Below are 16,909 nucleotides of genomic sequence, written 5' to 3'. Positions count from 1 at the left end.
TATATATATATATATATATATATATATATATAATGCAAAAAATAATATAGAAAAATAAATATAAAATATAACAATTGTACTATTGACTATATTCAGGCTCTTTTTGAATAAATTTAATTAGATTCTACGTTCCTTTTTTTACAGATGCCTTATAAATTTCATTGTATCTTCAAAACCGACCAAGTTACAACTTGTTTTGTAAGTCAATGTTAACCAACGAACTCTTATCTTTTTATTTGTTATAAATTCCAATAATTTATCCAAGTAACCACAAACCTGGCATTCGTAGCATTTTACCAGCTCTCCTGTCGAGAACACGAAATTACAACCAGAGGATTTGTACGTCTAATTTTCCGAAACGAATGGCAAAATGGTGGTGGAAACTTTGGAGATCCAGTAGCCGGCTCGCAGATGGCTTTCACGAACGATCAGGAAGAAAGATCACCGTCAGCGGCAATTATTTACCAACGAAAATCCTGGCGGCGCATTTAATTAGTCACGCGGCCGCTCTAAACAGCTTTTAATAATAGGAAGTTCCGGCGTAAAGGCCGGTCGCTAACGACGCTATACGTTAACGCCATGGCTTAACGAGCTTGCAGAGAGACGCGTTTCAGTTTTTTTTACATTTCATTTCCTCCACTCCCTTGTGTTATTTTCAGTCGGTTCGTTTTCCCTTTCTCTTGGTCGCCTATTCTTCTCTTCACTGATTTCCATGCCGCTTTGTTCCGCGTAACAGCAATGAAATTTCGCCGTCTCTATAGTTCTGCTCTATCGGTTGACTAGTTTTCTCTCCCCCTTTTTTTTTTCTGTGTCTGATACAGACAGAATTTATTGCCGGCTATCGAGGTATACAATCATTTGTTTGAAGAATTTCGCAACAATTAAGATAGCTTTGGTTATATTATCTTTAGAAACGAAGATTATTTTTATTTTTATTTTTATTATTTTCAATGTTTTACGTGATAAGATGAAATGCCGATGGAAAAATTTGAATAACATTGGAATTTTGTATATATAATAATAATTCATATTTGGAGAATATGTAATTGCATATGATACGCTTTATATATCATATATATCATTATATATCACTATTATTTATCAGGAATATATAGTAGTGTATGTATAGAGCAACATGATAGCATGAGGATAGAGTTGAAAATTTCATAATCTCAATCTCGAGATAATATTCACATAGAAAATTCAAGTGTCATGGGATCGCCAACTTCAATACTTCAATCCATGATTCAAAATCCATAATATCTCACACACGAAACTTTCATGATACCCAAAAGTATTCAATTCACTGGAGATCATACGAGAGTTATGAAACTTCACTTTAGATGTTAGAGAGAGAAAGAGAGAGAGACGTTAGTTGAGAGTTCAAGAACCTCATTTCCATCCCACGTATCGTAAGATGCATTCTAAATCAAGTCAAAAATATCTAGATTTATAGAATCCTTTTCAGATTGTAAATTCAAAGACCTCGATTCTTAATTTTTAATAAAATTCTAGAATTCAACTATTTCTACTCTATTTCTATTCAATTATCTTCTAATTCAAGATCAATTTCTTTGAATTTTCTCTGAATTAATTAAGAAATTTAAGATACTTCTGATTGTAAAATTACTACTGAGATGATTTGTATAGAATTAATTCAAAAAATTGAAAATTTTCAGATTGTTGACTTCAGAAAAACTCATCCCAAATTAATCTATGTATGAAGAATTTCTCAACATTTCTATTTTTAAAAAAGTAAACCAGATATTCACTGATTTTGGGATCCTGAGATTCTCTTTAAATCAATTGAAAGTTCAGATGACATTCCTGACTCTGAGACAGTGTAATCCATGAATTAGTTTGGAGTCTGAGAACCTCGACTTTCTACTGACTTCTCTATCTTTGATAAGATTATCAAACCCCTCTCTCTCATCAAGGATTAGGAATCTTTAAATTTTTAATTCTATTTGTATATAACATATTTGTTATTAATTGTTATTATAATCAATTTGTAAAAGTTGGAAAAAATTTATTTTATGAATATTTTAATAATTTATTATCAATATCTGAAATATTTCTCCATTTTTATTAGAAATAGAAAACAAGTATAGAAAATAATAATTTTGAATGAAACAAAGTATTAACAATATAGTAAATAATATAAATAAGTGTACATTATATAATAATGTAATAATTACATTTACATAATAATGTAAATCCAATTCAATCTCAAATAACAATTTTATTAACAAAAATATTCATCTTTATTAGATCCAAACAATTACAGACATCAAATTCTCAATCTCATTTACGAAAATCAAACACACGAATTAACTGTCAATCAATAGGAATATTACCATCGAAACCAAACATATTTCACCAGTTTGACGAGAGAGTCAACTTGTGGAAACGTTTGCTTTCCACACCATTTGTCACGAGGTGCTCTCGGCGCTTATTTCGTATGCATAGAAAGAGGCTGACGGCAATTAATAGCAGCAGAAATACCTTTTACGTTGGCAAATAATTACGAATAGAACTGCAACAAACAATTAAACGCGTAAATTAGTAAGAGAGTCGTAAGAAGTCGATCGAAGGGAACAGTTTACCGCAAATAATCGATCCCTTCGAGCAATCGAAACCGAGTCGATAATTCGATTATCGTTCGAGTTCGAGTTCGAGAAATTATTTCGCGCAATACGTAATAATTTTATCCGTTCGCGAAATATGCATCCAGTAGAACAATCAAGTTATTTTGTGCATGGCTACCGGTTATCAACTGTAAGGTGAACGTTTCACGGAAAACCGCATGTTTAATAACAGGCTTTGTTGCTTCAGACATGCCACGACCGTTCGTCAGGTGTCCCCGAGACATGGACGTGGAACTACCCGCAAGGCAGAACACGATACGCGTCTCTTTCCCTCAGCCCAAGTCCAACATGAACTGGTGGAGGTATTTATCAAAACACTGTGTCGATGTTATTACGATGACTAACGTTGTTTCTCCAGGTAACGTAAGTTGAATGTCATAATTCGTCGATAGTGAGTTCGGTAAGGTGGTTTAGGTTAGAAACTAGGTTAAGTTGCGATACGTGTGATGACGTAATATGTGAAAATGTAGTTATGTTGTTCAGGAAATGCTAGTTAGAATATCATGATTTTTCAGTTTTATTTTTAATAATAACATTTCTTTTATGGAATAGATAATGAGAAAAATAGATACATACAAAAAAATATTATCGATTAATAAGTTATATCCAAATGTCCTACAGTTTTATAATTTGCAATGACTATTTAGAATAATTTACAATAATTATTTAGAGAAAAATAGAAGCTAATTAATCAATTAAATCGTTTCAATCTCTTCAATCTCCAACTCAAACATTCAAACTAATGTTAACATCATTCCCACAACCTAACTTAACCTAACTTACGTACTTACTTATCTCGACTCCGTCGCTTCAGATTAATTAACACATTAAACATTCGAAGTATCACTGCCATTCGTCGTAAAGTCTCGCACGACGGGACGAAATTAATTTCTTTTCGCGAATCTCTCCGTTGCAATATGTCACCACAATAGAATGGTTTATCTTATGTCGCAACGGGAACTGCTCGCAAGCCTTCTGCAGCGCACAATAGGAATTCCAAACGAGCTTAGGGGCTTCCTTCCAAGACCGTATACACGTCTTTGCTCCGGTATTTGTATTCACATCTCTATTTATTCAGTCGAGCGTTGTAAACGCTTTTACGCGGCATGATAGAGAAATCATCCGCGACGTGGCGCGTCAATCGTCTTAGGGACAGTAAAATGCAATATGGATTCATATTCGTACGTATGTTAATTGGTCGTCGATCAATCTCGTATCCTTTGGCAGATAGATCGTGATCTCAACAAATTTGTGCGTACGTGACAAGTGTGGATTCTACGATCAATGGATTAATGGACGACTTGATTGTATTACAGGTACGTGGACGCTTCGCCATCATGGGCTAAGCAATTGCAAGCGGATTTACCAGCAGGTACGACGGTCGTCACTTTCACAGCATGGTCGCCCGTTTCGAATTATACTAGTACGTGCAGGATAGTGATCCGTGTTCGAGGTGAGTATTTGTAAATATAGCGTGATTGTTGATCGTAAATGTATCGATTTATGAGGAAATTAGTGGATATATGTTATATGTAGACATAGGCCTCGTTTGCGATTGTGTGTGTAAATATGGAGCAAGAAGAGGGGGAATGTAAAAGATAAATTGAAAATGCAAGTTCTTCTATAGGAAACTAGGTTTTCGAATAAATCTATCATCGAAAATTTCTATAATATATACTGATAATTTTATAATTATATATATAATATACATATATAATTAATTGAAATTTAAAATTATATGTTTATAATATAAAAATTCAATGAAACATAATGTGTGAATATTGTTCACTTTTTTAAGTAGTTTTTAATAAAGTATTAACATAAGAAAAGTATTAATACAAACAAAAAATTAATTTAGAGCTATATCAAAACATGATTTGACAAAATTTCAATTTTCTTAAAAATTTCAAGAAATATAAGATTATCTTATCTCTGGCAGAAATTTTCCATTCAATAAATATTTCTATATGTCTAATTATTGTTTAATATTTCATTATTTAGTTAATAATAATAATAGTAAAATTTAAAATATATGATCTTATTTTCCTTCACAAAAAGCAAACAAAAAAAGGAAAAAATGATGCTGGCAAGAATCTTGAGGTAAAGTTTAAAAGTTTAATTATGAAAACTTCAATCCAAGTTCGAATTACGTTTGGAAATTACAAATGTTGTGGCAGAAACATTTTTATCTTTTGCAAATAATAATTTTACTTTTTACTGCTTTTGTTATGGAAAAAGGATCTTACATATTCGTTACTACTTTTAAATTCATTCATGATATTTAATATTTAAATCTTGCACAAGATTCTTACATAAATTTCTTAAAAAGCATACAGATTTAAGTATTTACAAAACATGCAAACTATAATAACATAAATATACGAACATGGAAATATCGATATCAAATTATGGCGCATGTTCGATCCATGTGATAGAAAATTCGAGAATTGCCACTTACGAGAATAATTTAATGGCAAGCTGGCAGGAATTTCGCGATTTAAATCCTATTTCACGTATCAGTGATCAGAGAATTAACAATGTCGTTTCGATTCGAATTTATGCAACTTTCGTGTCATGAGAGATTCGTGTTAGGCGTTGCAATCTTAATTCCATACGATTAAGAGACTTGCTTGTGCTACACGTTGCTAATATATGGATTTCTATAAGTCATTATTGTTAGTATTCTAAATTGTTAGGCGTAAAATTTTTAATGAGTGCAGAAGGTTTACATAATCGTTTACATAATTAAATACACAACATCAAATTTCAAAGATTTAAAATATAATTTTTATCAACAATAATTATTAAAATAATTATAAAGATTGCTGCAACTATTTTTCCCTTGCTATTTTTTCCAAACTTTAAAAAATTTCAAAGCAACAAATTTTCGATTCAAAATCGATTTTCGAGTTAGTTAACCAATTCGTTTCACGAAACGTAGTCGCATTAAATTCATTGTAACGTCATTGTTTCATTGGTTTCCGTGAGTACGCAATAGCACTCGATGGAAAAACGTTCTCCAGAGGACTGCGACGGTTTCCGGTAGCAACGTCACATAAATACATGTAGTCCACGTTACCTGTAGCTCTATTTCTCCCGTTTCTTTCCCATTGAGGTCATCGAGATATCGATAAAAAAAAAGAGTTTTTCACACCATGAAAATGTTATTTCACCGCTTCTATTGTTGCTATTCTATTTTTTACCGACTTTATCTACTTTTATTTTTGTCATTCTTTTTATTTTTTATAATAATAATAGTAGATATCATAGAATATCATTGAAAAAGTTGTAAATTTCTATTTGAATTATTGAACAAAACACAAAAATAAAAATAATTAAAGTGCACGTATCTATTAATTTTTTTCTATATATTTTAAAATTAAAATATATAATAAATAATTGAAGAATTTAATTTAAAAGAATAACTTGAAAAATGTATTTATTGTTGCCTAATCGAGTTTGGAATTTTTTGATATATTAAATATAAAGAAAAATAAAGATTTTTTTTCATTTCATAAATATATTACTTGCATATGATCAAGAAATTAATTGGTAAAAAAAAATGAAATATAATTTATGAAAATGCCATTTAATAACAAGCTAGAAATGGAATTTTTGTAATTATTAATAATATGAATAGCAGTAATGAACTTGAAGAAAAATTATTTGGAAATGGAAACTTATTTGAAAACCAATAATAAACATACTATAGTAAAAAAAAAAAAGATTAAAAATGCTGGAAGTAAAAGGAAAATGGTCAAAGAAAAATTGATAAAATGCAAAACTTCAGATCCTTTGAGTTTAAAAATCATAAAACTTTATACATAGTATAGTTTTTATGCTAACTTAAAAAAGCATGTCTCCATTTTATGATAATTTAATACATACAATAAACTTACATTGTGGATATCTATTTCTCATTTTCCATCTTCTAATAAATTCTTGTTTAAATTATAAAATGTGTTGGTAAAATGTAATGTAAAACTTTTTTAAAGATAATATCGTTTATACATATAAATTATTGTTACCCATATATATCAATTGAAAAATATATCTCGTGAAATTTTGATAAAAGAAATATTCAGCAATGAAGAGTTATCGTTAATAATAACAAATTCTAATAGATAATAATTTCCAAAACCAACACATTTCTAAATCTTCCATATTTCGCATATTCAAATATCAAATATTACAGAATTCCTTCATTACGCGATACAATCCGTCCACCACAAATACATATAATACCCAATGGATACACAAAACATTATTACACAGAGAGCACCATTTCGATCAAAATGCGCAAAACGATTTTATCGATCAAGATAGTCATTGAACTAGCAAAAAATTAAAAAAAAGAGAGAGAATACCATACAACAAAACTCAACTTGCAAACCGAGAATCGATAGAGTTTTCGATGGATGTAATCACGTTTCATAGGCCAGTCGGCACTATATCGCGTAACGCAGAGAAATAAATGGCTGTGGCCGCCGACAGTTCGAATAGAAACGTTATTTTGCGGTATTATATTTGATCTCGGGTGTTGTATGATTTACGTTGCTTAACCAGCGAATAGTGGCTTAAGCCTTAGCCTAAAGCGAAGTTCGCGCAAAGAAAGAAATCAAAAACGGTCGATCACATATCATCTCGTGAACAGACTTTCTCACGTGGTCCCTTTGTTTCTAAGGATTTTTCGTAACCTGGCTTTCAGAGGTGCACCAAACGTGTCCCATAATTCTTCATCCTGATCGTTCAATATAACGTCTCTATTATTAATGTCAGGCCTCTAACTGTGCCCTACCTCTCACGAGGCTTATCTTGTGCGTTCATTTTATCAGATTTATGTACGTTTACGTGATATTACGTTTTCTACGATATCTTATACGATATCTTTTTGTCGAACGTGATTTGTTATTGTCTGTTCTTCTTTTTTTTTTTTTTTATTATTATTTTCTCAATAGAGTGGAATTAATTGTATTCGGGTTCTTTGTATTTTTGATACCGAGTGGATTTTTATTTGGAATTTAAATCGAATTATGTTATTTAATGGAGAAGTTTATTTTCAATTTTTTATTTTAAAAATTGGAAAACAAATAATGTCTTAAGTACACAAATTCTTATTGATATTTGAATCAATAAGAATCGAGTTTTAATATATAAATTACACGAGAAACAATATTGTTTAAAACAATCTTATTATTGATATATTAAAGATTCCAAATTTAATTGACTGATTCGAGTTTAATGTGAAGTTAATCAAAAGCTTTTTAATTTCATAATTTTTGGACAATCGAATATAATATTTGTGTAAAATGTAATATCAATAATCAATAATTAGTTAACAAATAATTATACATTTTAATAACTAATCAACTACTGATTGAATTTAAAAAATAAAATATATAATCTGGCGAATTAAATAAAAATTGTACACGAATATTACGTGACTTTTCACGAGAAGTAAATTTCCAAAATAATCTGCCAAATGAAAATAAAAATAATTTTTCCAACTTGGATTTTTTACGGGTTAAATTTTCATTTTTATTTCATCATAGAGAATTTTTTTCTCGCCGAAAGATAATTCAACAAAAGAGACGAAATCCAAGAGCAATCGTTTCATATTTTTCCCGTGCACAGTTCAATTCATCGGTCGTGAATTACACGAGAGAGCTCTGTGAAACCGCAAAAATCGACATTGCCATTGTAAGAGCTGCCCTTTCTGCTTGCTCGCTTCATTTCTTCATGATATTCGAATCGCCGATGATGGCGGAATCTTTGCCCGCCCTGTCACCGGCAAACTTCCGTTTCATCGTTCCTGATTGCTGTTCCTGAAAGGAAGCGACTTCTCCCTCGGGACGAATTACACGGAAAACAATTTGAAGAATAGCGCTTAAAGGATCGATTCGTCGATTTCGAAGATGGAAACACTGCAATTATATGCATTCTTGCGAACTAAGGAATATTTGCTAAATCAATAATTTTCGATACAAATATTGCGATTGATTTTTAAAATTGAAGATATTCTACGATAATATCTCAATAATAAAGGATAACGTTGAATGAGAAAGAAGATGGGATAAGTAAGACCATTATTGTCTTATTATTATTATTACTCAGAAAATTATACGAGTTTTCAATGATCACCACAACTTTTCCATTACTTTTTTTTAAATAGAATCATAAATTAAGATTCTATTAATATTCAAAATGTTTGAGAGAAAATAAAAGTAAACTTCAAGAATCGGAATTTGCATAATCCCCCATTTCTACCATGTTGAAAAGTTGTAAAGTTGAAACTTCGGTAGTTACAACCGAACAACAGCACGCCAAACAACGGCAAACACGCTGAATTAACGTAATAAAAATTGAAACTCTCCTTCGCTTCTCTCTTCGCTACACCGGCGAGGAAAAACTCATCCCCTTATCAGACAGAACGAAACTTTCAAATTCGTACAATTAATTCTCCCCTTTCCCATTCTCTCTCTCTCTTCCACTTCCCTCCTTGTGTACACTTGCACAAGTACACGCATAACCCAACCTATCATTTCCACCCTTTGGTAAAAGTTCACGAACCTGCGCAAAACTACGAGCCGCCGATTAAGGATGGAGGAAACGTTTGCTCGAAGAGGAGGAAAGAAACGTGCACCAATTCACCGATGGATCGTCCACCGATCGAAGGGCATTAACGAAGAAATCGGACAAAGCCGCGATCCAATCTACGAGGAGGAAGAGGACAGCGAGAAGAAGGGGGTGGAACGAGTTGGAGTGGAGGAGGGTTGGTGGAGATCGGTGGAAAAACGAGGGAAGAAAAAGGGGAGGGTGGAGAGCAGGGTGGTGGGATGGAGGGGAACGATCGATTTCCTGATAAAGGGGAAACTTTTTCAAAAGGTCGTTGGAACGAAATCGGCCTCGATCCCGTTTTCGAATCGAGGCATCGATACCGATGGTGGGAAGTTCGGTCTGGCGCAGCGAGTGCACTTGTAGGGAGTCTCGCTTAATTACTCATTCCTAAAGTTCGCGAAACTCCCTTGGAGCGAGTTCACAGGGTGGACAGGGTGGATGGAGGGAGGTGGGACGACGATGGCGGTCAGAGGATGGATTCTGTTCGATATGCAATTACGCGAAATAGGTGTTGATCCTTGGGCACAGTGATTGTTAATTGCTTGATCCTACGATTTCATTATATCCTTTTGGGTGGACTAATTACGATTAAAGTGGCGCTAACCGGTTAGAATGGCGTGGCGTGAAAATGTCTAATATGACCTGGAAAAAATTACAATATTGTTGTTAAATTAAGAAGATAAGTTATATCTTGAGAAATTTTAATTCAAAAGAGAAATTAAAATTATCATAAGCCAAATAAATTTTTACAATGAGTAATAAGTAGAAGAAAGGAATAGAAGAAAATTAGATAAAAAGAAGAATGTTTCAAAATTAAAAATAATAAATTGATAGAAGAATGGTAGAAAATTTCGATCAATTGTACAAATAATTATTATTTATTGGAATATATTTTATAACGCTTGATTTATTAATGTTTGTTTAATATATAATTGAACGTATCGGTAATTTATTATATCCAGTTTTGGTAATTAGCTTAATAAACACCGAGTTAAATTATTGTTGTTATTTTTAACTTCATACATAAGAGAATTATACATTAATTTAATAAAATATACGGTAAAAATATGACGATAATTAATTGTAATGTATAAGAAACGAAGTGCATTGAATTTATTACAACTTGATGAATATCTTTTGATATTGATTTGATCGGACACAATAAGTAAATAATTAAATAATCTTTTCAAATATCATCTTTTAATAACATTTTAAGTGAAAATCTTTTTCAAGATAAAATTTTAATGAAAAAAAAAAGGAAAAGAGATGATTATAACGGTTAATGAAAAAGAAAAGGGAAAGAAAAGATTGAACGGCAAAGTATAAAAGAAAGATTAAGAATTTTTCACGAAAATCAAGCTCTAAAAATTCTAAGAAAATATTTTAATTATCTTCTTACGTTAATATAGAAATTAATATATTTATTCCAACGAAATTTTACAGAATTATTTTTGTTTAAATCTTTTTATACACGCACGACAATCTTGATTATTTAAATCATAATTTTAAATTCCAAAAGATGAAACTTTACAATATCTAGAATAGAAAAATTTATTTACTAACTGACTGATGTTATATACATTCACAAAGGATTCAAAAAGAATTCACAAATTAATCAATTTGAATCTCAAAAATGAAGACCTCCTCCAAAAACCATCCCTCTCCTCAATCTCCGTGTTCAACATAACCCCTTGCAACCCCTAAAAATTTGTTTACCATATCGATGAATGATTATATTACCATTCACAGATACTGAGAATCCAAAAGTTTCGACGTGCCCGACATCCTTTGAAGTGCGGCTAAGCCCTGGCGAGCGGAATCGTTTAATATTCTGGCAGGAGCCAACGTTCACCGACAACGTCGGCGTCGAACGGGTCTACAAAACGAGGGTGAGCAAACGACATTGAATTCGGCCGAATAATCCCCGCTGTCTCCATTTCCAACCCTTCCCTCGAAAATTTCCCCTCGAAAATTTCTCCTCCCGTTGTTTGATCTCGAGAAGGTGACGACCATCCCTTCCCCTCCTTTTATTTCTTCCTTTATTTCCGCCCCCTTCTCTCCCTCTCCCCCCTCCTTTCGCACGATCTCCCAAGGGATAAGAATCTTCACCCCATTTCTCTTTCCTTCCCCCAACTCGCTTTTTCTCTTGGATTTATTAAAACTTTCTCCCTTAACGATCAAACTCACCAATCTTGCGGTTATCTATCTATGGCTGATGTAGTAATTTTCTTCTATCATTAACTCTTTGCACTTGAAGATTTTTTTCACTCCAGGAATTAACAATTCAAAGTTAGAGGAAGGAACGAAGATAGGTTTTACGTGGAAATTAATCTTATGTATTATGTTAGGAATATTGTAAAGATTTGTCATCGTAATGTAAAGGTTTGTAGATTTCTTTTTTAGGATTTTATAGATAGGAAAAAATATTTTGAGATTAATTGATGATTTGATGACCTGAAAATTATTCAGATATCCATGTTATATTTCAATAAAAATTTGATATAATAGATATAAATATTCTATAATATGTACTTTATAAAAAGTAATCTCTTTAAAATAAGAGAACCTTTGCTTGTTTCTAATTCTTTTCATTAAATAGATTAATATACTTTTCATATATATATATTGAGTAACATTTATATTTTAAATTGCTCTTTACTTATAAATGTTGTTGCAAATTAATCTCATTGCACAATCTTTTTTTGATTTTACTTTCCATCGATTCAAGTGCAAATTGTTAATTGCCTTAATTAAGAGTTGGAAAGTGAAATGGTGGAGACGTTGAAAGATCAACTTTATTCAATTTTCGTTTCTTTCTTTCTTTCTTTTTGTTTATTTACTCGTCAACCAGTTTATCCTCGTTTCGTTCGATATTTACTTTCCGTTTGTATTCCGTGGTGCACAGTTGGGAAAGTTTGAGGTCGATGGCAATTAGTGACGGTTTGGAGCACGTGTCAAGCAGGTGAACGACACCGCGATCGTTGGGTTTATAACGCGATAACGTGCTCGCGAATTGGTCGGACGTGCGATAATTGGCGAGCTTCCTCCTACGCGGTTAATAAACGCAACGTTCCGGTGTGCGCGGACAAATTGCTAAGTTAAGTCGATTAAAGCTGCCTCTAAACGGGGTGGAAGGTGAGTGTGGTGGTGTAGAGATTGGAAAAAATGGAGGATATATCCGGAGGAGGGAAATGAAAGGAAAAAGATGGTATTGGAAACGATGAAGAGGAATAAGTGGATGGTAAGTGAATATATATAATATTTTTGTACGTGAATGAATCTTGTGGTATTTGTATTTATAAATTCTTTTGAACGAGGATATAAATGATTAAATTAAATTGGTTAATATTAATTTATACGGATAAAGTTTCTTATTGCGTTCAAAAAATCAATAACGATTGGAATTGTTGGAATTGAACTTGCTCTTTCTGAATTACCGTGACGGTAACGAGAAAAATTGATTAACCCGTTAATTAATCGATGTCCGCCAGAACTTGTTGAAAAAGTAGCTCGATATTTCTTATTGTCTTAATTCTACCATAGTTATATAATTTCTTGTCATCAATTTGCTCTCGTTGCTATCTTTCAAATTAAATCATCTTTTGATAATATTAAATACAAATTGGGAATTATTTTAATTATCTTTCTATCAATGATCTATCTCCATTCATTCGAAAAAGATCTCTTTTAATATATTCTTCCTATAATATAATTAAATTTCATTTAATTCTAATCAAATTTTTCTTTCAATGATCACATTTTCTAATTCTTACACGACAATAAATTTAAACTTACATTTTCTGAATCAATCCGTTATTATAATAATACTATTTCTAAATATATAGCAATTTCTCTCTTTTTCCCAATTACTTTCCAAAATTATACCAGCTAAGATATTTCAACTTTCCCCCCTCGAAAATACACCCTAATCCTTCCAACGAACCCTAGAGATTGATTCATCATGAACGAAAATCGATCGAAAAGAAACAATAAGAAGAAAAAAGAAGAGAAGAGAAGAGAAGTGAACAGAGAGATTACAAATTAATAATCGAAAGAGAAGAATCGTCCAAGAATTCTATAATTCGAGGAGGAAGGGGAATCTGGTCGTTTCAGGGCAAGTTTATCGAAACGGAAATTCGGTTCGCCTCTTCAGATAATAATTCGAGGGACGATATCTCGAGTATACCCAAAACCAGATATTACATACATATTTCGATCCCTGCGTGGATTCGAGATTCGACTTCCATCGAAAGTTAACTCGCGTATATTCCCATCCCAGGAACCCGGACAACTGATGTACCCCGGCATTCACAACGTGCGCTACATCGCTTCCGATGCAGCCGGAAATCGAGCCGAATGCCATTTCTCGATACACGTACGAGGTAAATTTATGTAACGCGCCACGTTGGGGGCCGGGCAATCGATGATATCGAGCTACCAAGTAGAATATTTTCGCTGGTAAATTGTGGGGTGGACCCTGTTAGCTGGACGCGACGATTGCCTGTTATATCGTGAACGTTGGTGGAAGGATCCTGGTTTACAGTTTGTTAGAAAGGTTGGATGCGACTTCGTGCACGTAAACGTTTGTGCGTGTTTGCATTGCACGCATTGTTGGAAGCTGTTGGGAAATAAACGTAGCTTTCGTATATCAAATGGCCAATACAGATTTAATCGATGGTTAAAGAGAACTTTCGTGGAAAATTAATTATATAAGATAGGATTGATTTAAATTTTCTATTAAAAGAATGTTTGAAGTTAACGTTGTTAAAAATTTAGATGTTTATATATGAAATTTTAGACGGAATCAGATTAACCGTGTCGCGGACAGATTTAAATCGCAGAGACTTTTCATTCTGACAAAACGTGCGAATATTATTATTTGCTTTGTCTTTAAATATATGCACGATTATATAAGCACAATTGGTGAATCCTACAGGTAGTTTTAAAATTACACGAAGCCGTATATAAATGCAGAAAATGAAACATTAGTTTTTATTGGATCAACTCATATTTTCATTAAAGTGAAACTTTTATATTAAAATTGACTTGGATTTGTGAAGTTGATTCCAATTCTGTAAATAAAGAGGAATGATTGTTTTTATTTGAACACGAAGCATCGTTTTATTTTACGTATAAAAAAAAAAAATCGATGGTAATCAACAATTGGAAGTTTAATCAGTTATTGATATTTTTATCGTGTACAAGTGAATATACTCTACGTATAAAATTATATCAATTCGAAATAATAATCTCAATATCAGCCAGTATAAATTCTAATTAAAAAAAATTAAAAAAAGAAACAGTAATTATTCTCAATAACGAGATAATAATTATCAAAGATACCCAAGATATCAACGAGAAAATTATCCATTCCTTTTGACCAAAAGTTCTCTTTTCACACGATCGATAATATCTCCCACGATGCCAGTCGATCTTTTAATCTACTCTAGCTAATTACACCGGCTTAATGGATTCAATGAAGATGATTCTCTTCCATAAAATTTCCAACCGTCTAATAGACGAATCTTCACGATAAGGGAAAGAATTATGCCCTTCGTCGGGAATGGAATTTCGTCCCTCGATAACATCGATTGGCCGTGATAGAAAACGATTAATCCAACTTATCTGGTGTCTCCGTACATTTTCAGAATCCGAGCATCGCCGAGATTCCGAGGTGAGTTAAAAAAAGAAAAGGAATCGTTCCTAGGGCTTTCGTACAATCGGAATTGCTTTCTGATACGATGAAATCCTGGCCAGACTCATCCTTCCTCTTTCATCGAGAAACATAACTTTATTCTGTTCATTCCATTGCCATTTCTCATCCCCCAAAGCATGCTGAAAGCTTCTCATCTCCATGCTATTGCTTGCTTTTCTATAAAATTATTCTTTTTGTTAAATTACTTGTATTCTCTTTTTTACTCCTGATTTAAATTAATCTTTAATTTTTTGGGAAATTTATTTATTATATCTTTGATTTATATCAATTTTGTGAAAAATATTGAATTATAATTACTGCATGATACAGTTTTAAATATTCTACTAAGCAAAAGACTTTATTGAAAGAGATTCTTCAAGATAAATGCTACGTGTATTTAGATTTTTATCTCACCTTAAGCACAAAGAACTATAAACTAGCACGTATCACAATATATTCTAGCTTATCTCATCCCTCTATGCACATTTACTTTTGGATTTTTCATTCATCATTTATCAAATCAGTTTCGAAATTATTAATATCAAAATCCGAGCAACGATTTAAACGTTTCAGTTTAAATTTCGTTCCGAGCCAAGATTTCAGATTTTAAACGTGGGCGTCTTTTCTTTTCCACTTCTTCGCAAAAATTGCAAACTTATTCGAGCGAGAATGAGGTGGATACGCGAATCCTCGCGGAGGGAACACGTAAATTCGTTGGCGTTGCATAATTCGACGGTGACGAATACGGATGGGTCTCGACGGAAATCCGGCATCTATCGCGCAACTTGTGTGTCTTTTCCCTTCCGGTGGATGGAAAAATACCGAGATATCGTTGTTGGGGGATGTTGTTCGCAAGTATTTCCACCCGAGAAAATTTCAAAGCGCTTCCTACGTTTATTTTAGTTTATCGCGTGATTTACGGGAGGAGATTTTCTGGCCAAGTTGACAGACAAGTTTATAGCACAGCCTCGTGTTTTCATCATGGGAAGCGATGGCTTCTTGTAATGAAAATAGTTGTAAACGCGAGAGATATTCGGTGATTGAAAATCGTGAATAATTCGTCTTTTCATTTTTTTTTTTTTAATTTTTTATATAAATTATACTTTCTAGTGTAACTCGTTAGTTTAATCAAGAATAACAAATCGAATTGCCTGTTATCTTATATTGATATTCAAGAAGTATTTTTGAAAAAAGAAAAAATTAAAATTTCTAATTTTTACTATACGCGATTTGGATTATTAGAGTAAGTTTTGTTAAGATAGGCCAATTATCTACAGGAAGAAGAATTTTTCACTTTCTGAAATTAATTACTTGTATCTTCTCCGTCCAAGAAAAATAAGAATAATTATTTTAACGAATAAAATGTATTTTCTATGCTTTTCGTAGTTTCTTTCTCCGCCGTAAAAGATGACGAAACTTTCTCGGTTACTTAATACTACAACTTGCATTAAAATGAATTAAATTCTTAGAAGCTGGATAAAGTCTTGGATTGAAATCTTTTGACATTTTACAATACCAAAGAAATATTTATCTTCGCAAGATAGCTGCACCATAATTCCTATGGTATTTAAAAAATTAACTTTTAATTTTTAAAATAAATAACATAATTTAATAAAATGATTAATCGCGAATTGCATTTGAAAAATTCGATTAGAAATACACGTTACTATATATATCTTTAAATAAATAATTCATCAAACTCTTCGTTTTTAATTAAATAAAACATTTTAAGTTTCCTTTTGTATTTTGCGTTTTTAAACAATCTTAAAATTAAATTATAAATAATTAAATCTTCCTTACAAAGCGTTGATCATTATTGAAAGATTCCCTCTATTGCTCCCCTTTCTTTTTAATATTCCGGCTTGCGTTGATTCGAGCAAGCAAAATTTTTATCTTAATTAAATTCCAAGAACGTGCAACGTTCCTTCTTCCCCGCAAAATAATTATT

General features: G+C 32.1%; 1 protein-coding gene across 1 annotated transcript in view; it reads left to right on the top strand.

Annotated features, from left to right (window-relative positions):
* The window catches only part of LOC102678924 (fibrillin-1-like), a 146,358-nt gene that overhangs the window by 126,294 nt on the left and 3,155 nt on the right, over nt 1-16,909 (top strand). Inside the window, exons 17-21 of the mRNA XM_031508983.1 lie at nt 2,836-2,950; nt 3,965-4,101; nt 11,016-11,155; nt 13,546-13,648; nt 14,915-14,940. Coding sequence (XP_031364843.1) covers nt 2,836-2,950; nt 3,965-4,101; nt 11,016-11,155; nt 13,546-13,648; nt 14,915-14,940 — 521 coding nt within the window. The remainder of the gene's footprint in view (nt 1-2,835; nt 2,951-3,964; nt 4,102-11,015; nt 11,156-13,545; nt 13,649-14,914; nt 14,941-16,909) is intronic.

This window comes from Apis dorsata, unplaced genomic scaffold (genome assembly GCF_000469605.1).
Source record: "Apis dorsata unplaced genomic scaffold, Apis dorsata 1.3 scaffold_117, whole genome shotgun sequence".
In the NCBI taxonomy this organism is placed as follows: domain Eukaryota; kingdom Metazoa; phylum Arthropoda; class Insecta; order Hymenoptera; family Apidae; genus Apis; species Apis dorsata.
Note: the sequence above shows the minus strand (reverse complement) of the source record. Positions and strands in the feature narration are given on the sequence as shown.